The 13,570-nt window shown below is 35.1% G+C and overlaps 1 protein-coding gene across 1 annotated transcript in view; it reads left to right on the forward strand.

Moving 5' to 3' along the window:
- Positions 1–13,570, forward strand: part of LOC129768484 (uncharacterized) — a 425,523-nt gene that overhangs the window by 375,525 nt on the left and 36,428 nt on the right. The window contains exon 14 of the mRNA XM_055770172.1: positions 6,451–6,556. Within this exon, the coding sequence (XP_055626147.1) occupies positions 6,451–6,556 (106 nt within the window). The remainder of the gene's footprint in view (positions 1–6,450; positions 6,557–13,570) is intronic.

Below are 13,570 nucleotides of genomic sequence, written 5' to 3' on the forward strand. Positions count from 1 at the left end.
ATGAAATGTCAAAAATATTTTTGTTCCGATCATGCAGCTCAGCTATGATATATTTCGATTGATACACCAATGAAACCTCAATTGATTAGTACGTTTTTATATTATTCCATAGTCCTTTATACTTTCATGAATTATAATCAGTTGTTTACTTTTAGTATGATATAATAGTGTGGGGTCATGCATGCAAAACGAGACTAAAGAAACTACAATCATTGCAGAATACATGCTTGAAAATAATATACAGGCTACCGACTCCAAATCCTACTTTGGACTTATACTCTGGCAACCTCAATCGTATACTGCCGCCTATAGGACTATGCGAATTTCAGATTTGTAAACTCGTACACAGTGTTATAATCTCACCGCAACCTAGAAATCCCTACAGCAAACCACCGACACAACACAAGACAAGCCCAGAACTTAGAATGAAATAGAGCAATGGCAAAGGCAAAGGCGAACATCGCTTTCTTTTCTATGAACCGTCTCATTCCAATGTATTACTGTCTGGAATCCGACTAAAATCGTCAATAAACATTCCATTCCATTCTTTGTTTTTAAGAGGCTTTAAACTTTGCAGTTCATTCGCCTCTAGTGAATGAACGTATTCATTATTTGAACAGCGAACAAGCTTAACAATTCCTTTAATAACTCTTTATGTTCACAAATTCTTTCTCTCGATACGATTGCCTGATCTTTTCATTTTTTGTTTTATTCACACTGCACAATGGTCCAGGAGATGCATTAAAGTGGAAATTAGCATTTAGAGCTTGACAGTTATTCTCTAGATAAAAACTGTCTTAAACAAAGTTGTTACTCATGATAGAGCGCTCGTTTTTATGTTGTCAAGAATAGGGTGACCAAAATTTTCGATGAAATAGAAAATATAACTTTCTCATCTTTATAGATAGAAGTAAACATAGTTCGACAATGTTGTAGCAGGACACAGACATCTTTGTGGAACAAAGTTTTTCTCTGTCTCTTAAAATAACCGATATAGCGCCTTTTTTCTAAGTTACGTTAAGGTCACCCTGGAAAAAACTGTTTTTTTGCTGTAACTTTTATATTTCAAATTTTACATGCAAACTGTCTTCGAAAGACTTTTAGAGCTTACTAGTACAAACATTTTTCGATGCAGAACTTGTCAATATCTCAACTTTACTCAAAGTTATTGATATTTCTGAAGCACTGGTTTTTCTTTTTAGTCAGGGAAAAGACGATATCTAGCGTTCTGACCAACTGCGCACTGCTTTTTGCGTCCGACTGGCTCAGTACTTTTTATTAACTTCTTTTGTTTACAATCACAATTTCTTATTTACTAACTTAAAACCTAGGGCGCGCGGTCGTCGCGCTGAGTTTCCGCGCACGCAAGTGATCGCACAATAAACAAACAAACTAACGGTACCGCCGGCTCACTGTTGCGTCGTCACGCTGAACTTCCGCGCGCGCAAGCGACCACACAATAAACAAACAAAAACTAACTGTAGCGCGACAAATTACTTCACAACCCCCAAAAGTGTGCCAAGTTCACAACGGGGTTTTCAAATTAACTAAATGCATCCGCTTCGGACACATCCGGGTCGCTACATTTCTTCTCAAAAAACATGCTCTTTTCATTTGTTTGGCATTCTTTCTGGGGCAAACATGAAAAATGTTTGTTGACGGAATTCGAAAGAACAGATTCCACTCTATATAATATGTGATTTTCAGAACTATGTTATTTTTTGTGTTTGGGTAAATTGAATTTGAAATCATGAGTTTTTGGATGAAAACCCATCAATAACTTTTAGCAGGATTAAGATATTGACATGTTCTGCATCGCAAAATATTGGTATTGATAAAAAAAAGTCGTACGTAAGCTCTAAAAGTAGTACCGAGACGTTTTTGATATAGAATTTTAAATATAAAAGTTAGAGTAAAAAACCCGTTTTTTCATAGTTACCCTAAATTGTTACAAAATTGTTACATATGATACAGCGCTCATTTTTATGTTATCAAAAATAGTGTTATCAAAAATAGGGCGGCTTAAAAATGATGAATCTCTTAATTGTTTATGTTTCAACGTAGTGTTTGTTGCCCACATGTATATTTGTAGTTTTTCTTTCATGTAGATCATGTTAATGGTCTGATGAATGTATATATAAATAAAAATAAAATAAAAAATTGTCGATGAAATGAAAAATCTAACTTTCTTATCTTTATAGATACAGATAAACATAGTTCAACAATGTTGTAGCCCCAGTTATTTTAAACAACTTTGGGAAGAAATATCAATAACTTTGAGTAAAGTTGAGATATTGACAAGTTGCATCGAAAAATATTTGTATTAGTAAGCTCTAAAAGTCTTTCGAAGGCAGTTTGCATGTAAAATTTGAAATATAAAAGTTACAGCAAAAAAACAGTTTTTTCCAGGGTGACCTTAACGTAACTTAGAAAAAAGGCGCTATATAGGTTATTTTAAGAGACAGAGAAAAACTTTGTTCCACAAAGATGTCTGTGTCCTGCTACAACATTGTCGAACTATGTTTACCTCTATCTATAAAGATGAGAAAGTTATATTTTCTATTTCATCGAAAATTTTGGTCACCCTATTTTTGACAACATAAAAGTGAGCGCTCTATCATGAGTAAAAACTTTGTCCAAGACAGTTTTTGTCTAGAGAATAACTGTCGAGCTCTAAATGCTAATTTCCACTTAAATGCATCTCCTGGACTATTGTGCACTGGGATACAAACAGCGTTCCATTTATGTTTTTTCACGTTCACCCCTTAGCAATTCTGTGTGTCAACATTTTCAACATTCAACAACAACAACAATCAACAACAACAACAATCAACATTTTTAATCGAGTCCCGTTTGAAAATTTTAAGGTAACTTTTTTTCCCAAATTGCTATTAAGTCATGTGTGAAGGTGTTTGAAATATGAGAAATGTTTCTTTCTCGTCTTAATTTTGCTTTAAGTATGTCATATTCACAAACTTTGCTAATCGGTATTTTGCAGCTCGCAATAAAAACATAAAATGAACATTTACAGTACTTTTATAAGAAAAAGTAGAACTCTTTATTCATTAAGACGATTACGAAATCATATAACAGATTTGTACAAAAATTTTTTAAATAACGTTCCTATATTAGTCATGGCTTGATGTCAATAATATGCTAATAGAATAATATTAGCATTTGAATCAGTCTGAATTAGGAGTCATCTCTTTTTGACATTTATATGAAGCGTGATGTCCTGATTTCTCATTTTCGATCTAATGCGAAAAGATGCAAAAATCTGCGCCATCAGTTAGCGTTCAATAGACAAATAACACTGTTAACCTTCTCCGCACTAAAAAAGGAATCCGCAGTGAAAAGGAATTTCAAAAGTGTGTCCAAATCCATGTTTCGAAAATCCTTGTTATAATCATTGCAAATGTAAATAATAAAGAATCATGGATACATTTTGACGTAGGATTACGTTTTCGGGAACATATAGAAGGTATAAATCAAAAAATATGTTATCGGTTGTGCTACCGTGGCCGAGTGTTTAGCAGGTTCGGGTTCGATTCCCGTTATGGTCGGGAGGTTTTTCGTCAAAGAAATTTATTCCGACTTGCACTGTGGTAACGCGTATTCTAGAGCTGGCCACTCTTGAATACATTCAATGCGTGTTATTCGGCATAGAAATCTCAACTAAGTACTACTAATGGAAATGACGCAAGCAATACCTACGTTGAGAAGGCAAAAGTTCCACTGGGAATCTTAGTACCATACAAGAAGAAGAAATTGTGAACCAAAAATTGTTTAATTTTGAGCGCTTTTTACTCAGACATTTAAAAAAGGATTATTTTTTCCCTAGTTCCTATAAAAATATTGTAATACAAAAATGAACTTCTAATACTTCAAATAGCGTTGAAATAGAGCTTCTAATTTTCCATGTATGTGTGTGCCTCACAAGGCATTCCTCGCATTGCGGTCTACTCATTTATATTTACTTTTCGTGCAACGCAAAATGAGAACAAAAGTTTTACTCAATTCAGAAAGTATTGAAACTCTCAACCCATCGAAAATACCGAAGTCGTCTGCAACACCATGTTTCTCACTGACATTCGTCATTGAATGTAACCTATAGTGGTATAACTATGATTAAAACCAAATAATGAAACGAATTTTTTATTTTGTGTTGAAACAAACAATCCGAAACACCAGAACACCATTGTGCCTAATTCAGAAACCAGAACACTTTACGTTGCTCGCTTGAGCAATATATACCCGGAATGATATATAATATCTCAGGTAGCAAGATCAAATTATGAAGATTTCGAGCAGCATCTGAAGAAATTTTATGATCCTGCATCATAACAACTTTATACCCTTTTTTCAAGCGTTAGTAGTTCTATAGTTTCCGAATTGTGAATATCTGATACAATTCAAACTCGTTCAAACAAACAATTTGATGAACAAACATGTGATCGGTGATTTGACAGACGAAAGAATTAGATGAGAAAATTGGAACTTGAAAACGAAATGAAAACAAAAATAATAATGATACAAGCATAGCTAACAATGGAACATTATTTTTATTAAGTTTGTAACTACAGATTCTTGCTTTTGAAAAGCCTGAAAATCTGTACAAATACAGACTATTCTGTAGTTATAGTATCTCTGGTGAGCGGAGGGATAAAAAATAACAGGACAAAAGCCGAATTTTGTTGTTTGTATTAGAGTATCAGAAGCTACACTGTTTGAAGTGGAATTAGATGACTTTAAAAGCTTAATGAAGTTCAAGAAAACATATTTTCTGCAGTTTTTTCATTCAATTATATCCTCTCCTACAAAAAATACTAATAACGCTTAAAAAGAACACAATAACACTATTACGGAAAAGTTCAACTTTCGGTCTGTGACGCCGTGCGCGAGTGTACGAGTTATAATTTTGCGCTCGAGTACAGGGTGTTGAATTTACTTCATATCCGAACTTTAATACTACGCCCAATGATTATTTCTAATAACTCATTATTATGGATCATTCGGCAACTGGGTTCAATCCAATTTTTTGATAAAATAATACCGGCCTATCGGCCAAGAAATGTTGCTTTTGTTTACAATTTGTTAAATTTTGAGCTATCTACTATTGCCCCATCTACTGAACTGTTCAGTGCTATTCCACTCATAGCTCGCATAAAGCACGCTAATGAATGTATTCAAACAAGAAAAATACCTCCAATTCGCAGCAGCAGCAGGGCTGCTGACGCGAACGTTTCTGCTGATGACATTATCAATAACGTTGAGTCTCGCAGGCGCTTGGTTTCATTTATGATCCCCTATCGGAAAATTATTACAGCTCTTTTTCCTTATGATCGAAATCAATTTGCTCCGGATGAAAGTAAACAGGCGAACAGATTTTATGATCGGCACATCGGCCTTTTTCTCAATTATTCTTGGCATGAATAGATTCGCAAATTCCCCCACCACACGACTTTCGGAGAGAGCAAACAGCAGCACGTGGGGGAAAGTTTTTTTTTACGATGCAGTCTCTTAAGCACGTTTCCCATACAGACGAAGCATGGTGCTTCCGACGGGACGGTGCTTTGCTGCGCTTTATAGCCTATTAGCTTTAATCTAATGTTGGCTTTTCTTGAGTACCTTCGTGAGCCATGGAATCATTAACCGCTTTAAGTGTTGAATGCAATTACTGATATTATCGTTATTTTCAATAGTGCATTTCATGGATCGTAGATTATATTAATATATGATCACTCCGCGTATTGCTAAACGGAACTACCTCTTCTGAGCGTAACCATTGAGGCGTTTGTGGTACAACAGATAGGGCATCTTCGATGGCTATAGATTCCGGAAACAGTACAACTAACCATCGAAGCGATTAGTGTTGCTATTATAATCTCATTACAACACATTGTTGTTTATTTGGCTACAAACTCTACTCGACTTCACGGTTCGTCTAACATCCTTAGATCGACTGTTAAAGTGACTCTAATTAAACAACAAACTGCTCGGATTCGAAAGCGCTCTTGGGTATACTCAAATCACTCACATTACACTGCCAAATCGTACGATTTGTTTTGAGCGGCAGAATTAAAACACCAGCTGCAAAGTATGTATAACGCAACAGTTTTTATGTCATCGTCATCATTTTTTGCCCTATTTATTCATATCATTCGCCGCTCAGCTTGTTTCCACAACGATGGAAATGTTAATGATAACGAGTATTTTTCGTCCCAGTGCTCACGAGATTATATGCGTTGACCCTTGACATGGAATCCTTCTTCCACCAACATTCACTTACAGCGAAATAAGCTTATCCACAATACCATTACAGTTCCGTTTGTCCTCCGGAGGACGGAGCAGTTTTTTTTCTTGTTACTCTTGCTGACTCCACTTTCTCCAATGCTCTTCTCGTATCAAATCTAAATCTTTTGTTTACTTTCCATTTTATTCTCGTTCCAGGTTGTTTCTGCAGTCACCCGCTAATCCTGATTTATTGTACATAATATTTTTCTGCCACACACAGCTCACTGTCACCCTTTTGCTGGGATTGATATTTGGTAGCAAGGTAAGGAATTTTCTTTTTTCCCCTCGTTCATATATGCGGTTATTATGATGATTTTGTATCTCGTTTATATTCGAAATTGCATTATCTTGATATTTAGCGCCATATTAGAGATATTTCTTAAAATCCATATCTAATGCAAATAGTATACATTCAATCACAAAGAAACGACACATACGAATTATTGATTATTACCTCTGAACAAAAACATCATGTTGAACATCATAATTCAATCATCATCTGCTGGCATCCAGCTTTGATTTTTTTTTACCAAAAAATAGAATAGGTTGACAAGGCTTAGTTTTTTCAAAAAGCTAACCCTAATTCATGATTTGGTGGGGGGGGAATTTAATCCAAAACGTGTGCCTCAGCTGACACGCACGTTGTCTGCAACATAACGCTCGCCGCAACCACAACCACTATATTAAAAATATAGATGTTTGTCTCGATTCCAGTGAGCACGCCAAATCAACTTATACGATTTTAATGGAAAATATACCAGCAAGGTTGCATAACGACGGCGATATATTTCTGTCCGTTTCCACTTTAATGGCGCATACTTGAACAGCCTCCCATATTCACCGTGACAGAGGTTCTCTAATTATACCTTTGTCTAACATTTCGTGAATTTTTGTTTGACATTCCCCTGGCGGGGATGACATGGGTCTTCAGTGTGTTTCCATTTTATTTGGATTTTTCTCTGAGACCTTGTGCTGCTGTGATGATACCATTTCGTCGGGAAAGGGATGTAAATGAGAATATTTTTTTATTCAGAGTTTCAGAACAGAAGCGTTTACGTATAATTTAGCAGACATGCAGCGAGTTTGCATTACAAAAGTTAAAGAATTTTGAAAAATTTTCAAAGGAATGTTTGAATCTTGTCACATTATCCTGCTGGAAAAAAAATCAGCGGAAAGCATCATAGCTTCTAGAAATAAATTAACCCAAAGCAAACTTCAAAATTGAGTAATAGGGGAACACATATTGCTATGTTTCCCTCACCGAATCACTGTCTAGATTATTTTCCATGAGATATAGGAAATATCAGTGCTTTTAAAACGGCAATTTTGCAAGTGATAGTCAATATTCAAAGTTGACAAAAAAACAGGGTTTGCCAACCAGTGCGGGTGAAACCAGCACCCTCAATTTGTTAATATACTTGACACTAACTGAACCAGTTTGAATGTGGCAACAGCCAAATGGGAGGCATTCTAATTCTAGATGTCGCTATCGAATATGGTTCGAATTGCTCAACTGATTTCGGAGATATGGTCGGAACAAGCTCCGGTGAACATGGAATATGGAAACTAGAAATTTGATTAGAAATTTGTGTGTTTTGCCCTAACATACAATATTAGTCATACCAATTCTCCAGCACTGCTTGCAAATGTGGTGAGATGCAAGAATGGATGTGTTCAAAAATTTGTGATTTTTTAAGACGCGATTATTAACAAACAAAAAATTAAAACGTGTCATTATGAGAATAATATTGAATCGATCGTATTTTGAATTTATCGAATCTTCTTCTAAACATAACAATTAAAGGGGCTAACATCTAGAAATTAACTCGATTGTTTTTTAAAGAATATTATGTGCTTAAGATTATATTTACATGATTTTTGCACAGTTCATAAAAACTGTATGTGTGATATTGTTTGCACTAGCCTTAAGCAACATGAAAACTAAAGGGATATGTTTGTTAGCATGTAAAACGATGGTTAACCGTTGATTGAATCCGTAAGGTGTGATTGGTTTCAATCGTTTAGTCGCGATTCGTTTATCTTCAGGTACTTATCAATGTGTGTCTGAGGATTGTTCTACTTGAATGACGTCTCCTGGAACAGAGCTTGGAGATGCTGATTCGCCACATTTTGTATTCCAATCGATTAACATGTTGAGCCTCGTGTCGGTCCCTAGGGACTGACATTGAGCTTTTGGTTAGAAAATAGTTCATCACTGGGACTGACAGTTACTAAATATGGAAATAAAAAAGAATATGATTCGTTTTCGGATGTTTTACGATATATAACCATTTACTAATCGAATACTCTCATCTTTCAATACAATGAACATCTTTGGAAGCAGGAAACGAAACTGACACTGTGCAAATGCTCTTGATGTGGGTTTGAAAGCGTAGCAAGAACAACTCAGTGCTCAACATGTTAACATCAAGGTTGGGTGACAGTAATATATATTTAACTCGAAACGGCGGAATGTATTTGAGCCAATTTTGGTGCTGTTCGAGGTGTAACATGGGGCCCCGTATTCTTGAAATATCCAGAAGAGACAATAGCACTAGGACAACATAGCATTGAGCATTCATTTTTGTACTCGTTAGTCGGTGAACATGCTTTCATCAGTGCACAGAATCACCGTTTTTTTCTCGTTATCATGGATCTCTATATGGTCGGTTGACTCATGTCCAATCACTGTTCGTTAGATGCGCTACTTTTTCGTATTAATCTTGCCGACAGCAATATCTGTGTTTGTGGCCAAGGTTACCACGACATCGAACACGTTGTTTGGTCGTGCGAGGGATATGTTGTTGCCAGATCGAATTTAGAAAAATCTCTTCGGGCCAGAGGAAGGCAGCCCAATGTGCCGGTGAGAGATGTGTTGGCTCGGCTAGATCTTGATTACATGGTCCAAATATATGTTTTCCTTAAAACTATCGATCTTCGAGTGTGATTGTTCTTACACCCTTTACCCTTCCTTTTCGTTTTTTGCGAGTTATCGGTTCCCTTCCATTAGGATAAGTTGAATTGTAAAACATATTAGATGTAATGATAGTTTTTAAGAATTGAGTGTGAAGTGTGAATGTGAATGTGAATGAGAATGTGAGTATGAGTGTGAACATTGTTACAATCTCCTTACATCCCATCCTTTTCCTAATGAAAATATGTCACCCTTCTAAACTCGAGTCGACCGCGAGTAATCGGTTTCCTATTTTATTAACCATAGAAATAAGGAAACATGTTAATATATGCTAGTAGAAATATAGTTAAGAGTTTGGCTCCTTTAAACTTATGTAACTGAGCCTGTAAAAATAAACGATTTAATAAAAAAAAAATATATATATATATATATGGTCGGTGTTAAGTCAGAGGGGAGCATGTCCCAAAAATGAAAATTTTGAGTAATTGATAACATTTGGTTAAGCGTTATGTAAGCTACATACCACATTTATCAGATTTGGAAAATCATGCATACAGCAGGAATAACGGATCGAAATTGTTATGATTGATCAACGAAAATCCCCCATAGTATGCATAGTATGCAGTGCAGACAGAGTGGACCATGTGACAATCATTTGTATATTGAATTTAAACAACATCCAAGCATCGAATTCAAACCAACAAAACATTTTCTTGAAGCTAAAAGATACCTTGTCGAAATGTGCTTGAACCCGTTAGTGCAAAATGTGCTCATTCTGAGTATATTAAAAAAAAAACTTGGTCCACTCCGACTGAACGGATCAGTGAAAAATGCTGGTCTTCAGTGTGAATGATCGCGAATTGTACTATTTCAGAGTGCGATTTAGGCTATAGCGATGACAATGAATTCAAATTTGACGATTCTATTGACGAATACTGTCTAAGATGATTGAAAATAGGAAGTTTATGCTTAACATGTTTGCCGTGCAATCAAATTCATGCCAGCAGTAGATGGCAGAAACTATTATGCTGACAAACTCACAATCCTTCTCGCTCCAAATTTTCATAGCAGAATGGTACACTTTGACTCACAACTGTTAATTGATTGAGAAATATTTCAAAATTGTTCAGTCATAGTGGCCAGTTAACGCCCGGACGTTGTTACGATCACACGCGCGAAAACTGCTCTCCTGTATGGTATATTGTAGTTTCTCACTTGTCGGTGTGAGCTACAAACAATAAACGGATTTCACTACAAAGCAAGCAAAATGGAAGTCGTCAGGAAGAATACTTTGAAAATCGCCTTCGGTTTATCGGCAAAAGCCCCAAAGCACCTAGATGTTCTGCGTTTTGTCGCACGTAGTCTGGAGATTCCCGCGGGTAGTGTTCATTAAATTTACAAAGATGAAAAAGATCATGCGTACCATATCAAGTTTTTGGATGAAAATGAGTTAAATTGTTTCGCGAAGGGGGTAGACAAACAATACGAATTTGAATATGAAGATTCTTCAAAAATCAATGTGCGTGTCGAAATAGCGTGTAGCCTGTTTCGTTATGTGCGAATTTTCAATTTGCCTCCCGAAATAGACGATAAAGACATTGCAACGGTTCTGAGTCAATTTGGATCTATTAGGCAACATGTGCGCGAGAAATATCCAGCGAACTTTGGATACAGTGTATTCAGTGGTATCAGGGGTGTTCACATGGAGATCACCAAGGAACTCCCAGCAAATCTCCATATCGGTCATTTCAAGGCTCGAATTTTCTATGAGGGCCTAAAGAACAGATGTTTTCACTGAGGACATATTGATTCATCTAGTCACAGGTAAAGAAAATGTTATTATAGGAGATTTTAATTGCATACTTTACCCGGAAGATTCCAACGGTAGAGTAAAAAATATCTGCAATGGACTAAGATCTATAGTTTCATCTCTAAACCTCTTCGATGTTGAAAAAAAGATAAAAAGAAATAACACCCAATTTACATTCTTCCGTAACGATTCGAAATCACGTCTGGATAGGATTTATTCCTCATCTACATTCATAGAAATGGTATCTCACATAAAAACCGTCCCTTTGACATTTTCGGATCACCACAGTGTATGTTTAACATACAGAACAAATGATCAATAATTTTTCAATTTTCTTGGCCGCGGCTATTGGAAAATAAACTCATCATTGCTAGTCAAAGAAGAAATTAAAAATAAATTTGAAACCATTTATAATAATTTAAAGTCGAGAAATTCTGCTTTGAATCTCAATTATTGGTGGAATATTGATTTTAAAAACAGTGTTAAAAGACTCTTTAAGACTGAAAGCTATAGTATCAGTCAACAAGCAAAACGCGAGAAAAACTTTTACTATCGTTGTTTAATTGAGTTATTTGAAAAACAACATAACGGAGAAGACGTGTCTTCTGAAATGAAGCTTGATAAGACCACATTTATGGAATTAGAATATAACCGAATCAACTCAATCTCATATAAATTCAAACCAAGCACTCTTTTATCGGATGAGGAACTGGGTTTTTATCATATCACAAGTGCAGTAAACAGAAATTCTGGATCAAATATGCTCAAGCTTAGAATCAATGGGGAATTGATATTTAACACGAATGCCTTACGGCAAATTTTGTATAGTCATTTTAAAGATAAATTAGAAAAGTCTGCTGATATCGATACTAACTACGAGAATGTTTTGAAATACGTGAAAAATACATTGACATTGAATAATCAACGACAGCTTCCAAACCACATTTCTACCGATGAATTGCAAGCAGCATTAAAATGTGCTTCAAAGAAGAGCTCCCCTGGATTAGATGGCATTTGCTATGAATTTTATTCTGTTTATTTTGATATAATAAAAGACGATTTGGTTAATCTATTTAATTCATATTTGTTAGGAAGAGAAGATCCTCTCGCTCCATTTTCTGCCGGAGTTATCACTCTCATTCCTAAAAAAGGGGACCCTCATGACTTGAATAACTTTAGACCGATTAGCATGCTGAATTCGGATTATAAGTTGCTCACTAAAATATTATGGAACCGGTTACAACCAATAATGAACAAAATAGTTGGACAAGGTCAAACTGCTTGCATATCAGATCAGTCATGTGTTCAGAATTTAAAAAGTCTACGTAATATACTAATTAGGGGAAATAGTTCGAAACACTTTAAAGCTTTGATTTTAAATTTAGATTTGGAAAAGGCGTTCGATCGAGTAGATCATGAATTTTTATGGGCGGTTTTGGAAAAATTTAACTTTCCATCTCAATTTATTGGATGCTTGAAGCGATTGTACAAAAATGCGAATTCAAAAATTTTATTCGATGGTTTCCTTACTTCATCGTTTACTATCAAAAGCTCAGTTCTCCAAGGTTGTCCATTGAGCATGGCACTATTTGTTATTTATATTGAACCTCTTATTAGTATGATGAAAGAAATTGTGTCAGGTTATCTCATTGACAATAACTTTGTTAACGTTATTGCTTATGCAGATGACATAAATATTTTGATTCGAAATAATCATGAATTTGATACCGTACTCGAAATAGTAGGGTATTTTAGTATTTAATCAAAAATAAAACTAAATTTACCGAAATCACAGTACATCAGAATTAATTCCTGTATATCTGGCCCTCATATCATCAGAGAAGTAACTGAATTAAACGTTCTCCGCGTCAAAATAAGTCAAAAGTTGGACAAATTGATAGATATAAATTATGAAAAATATATCAATGACATAAAACATCTTCTAGCGTTACATAACCGTCGAAATCTGAACATATTATATATAATATATTATATTCCGAAAGACATGGCTTCTTAACACGTATGTTTTTTCAAAGTTTTGGTATATTTGTCAAGTATTCCCACCAAGTAACAAGCATATTGCTGCATTGAAATCAATTTCTGGTCTGGTTTCTTTGGAAGGGTTACATCTTCAAGGTCCCCAGAAATGAACTATATTTACCTGTTTATAAAGGAGGTCTAGCTCTTATAGACATTGAATCTAAGGCTAAAGCCTTGTTCATCAAAAACATTTTATTTACTCGAAGGAATAATAACACTATTCAAGATACATTCATGTTACAACATATGAACAATAAACAATTGACACGGAACATGAGAGAATGGATTAGTATTGCAAACGAAATCAATCAAAATGACCATCTGAATACTAGTCAAACTATCTACAATTTTTTAATCGGTCAATTGAACATTACTTGTAAGGTACAAGAAGATATGCCTAATCTGTTATGGGAAAATCTATTAGAAAATCTGAATCAAAATTATATAACATCTAAAGGAAAATCTGTTTTATTCAGCATATTTAAAGATATTGCCATAAATAGGAAAAAAAT

This window comes from Toxorhynchites rutilus, chromosome 2 (assembly GCF_029784135.1).
Source record: "Toxorhynchites rutilus septentrionalis strain SRP chromosome 2, ASM2978413v1, whole genome shotgun sequence".
Classification (NCBI taxonomy): domain Eukaryota; kingdom Metazoa; phylum Arthropoda; class Insecta; order Diptera; family Culicidae; genus Toxorhynchites; species Toxorhynchites rutilus.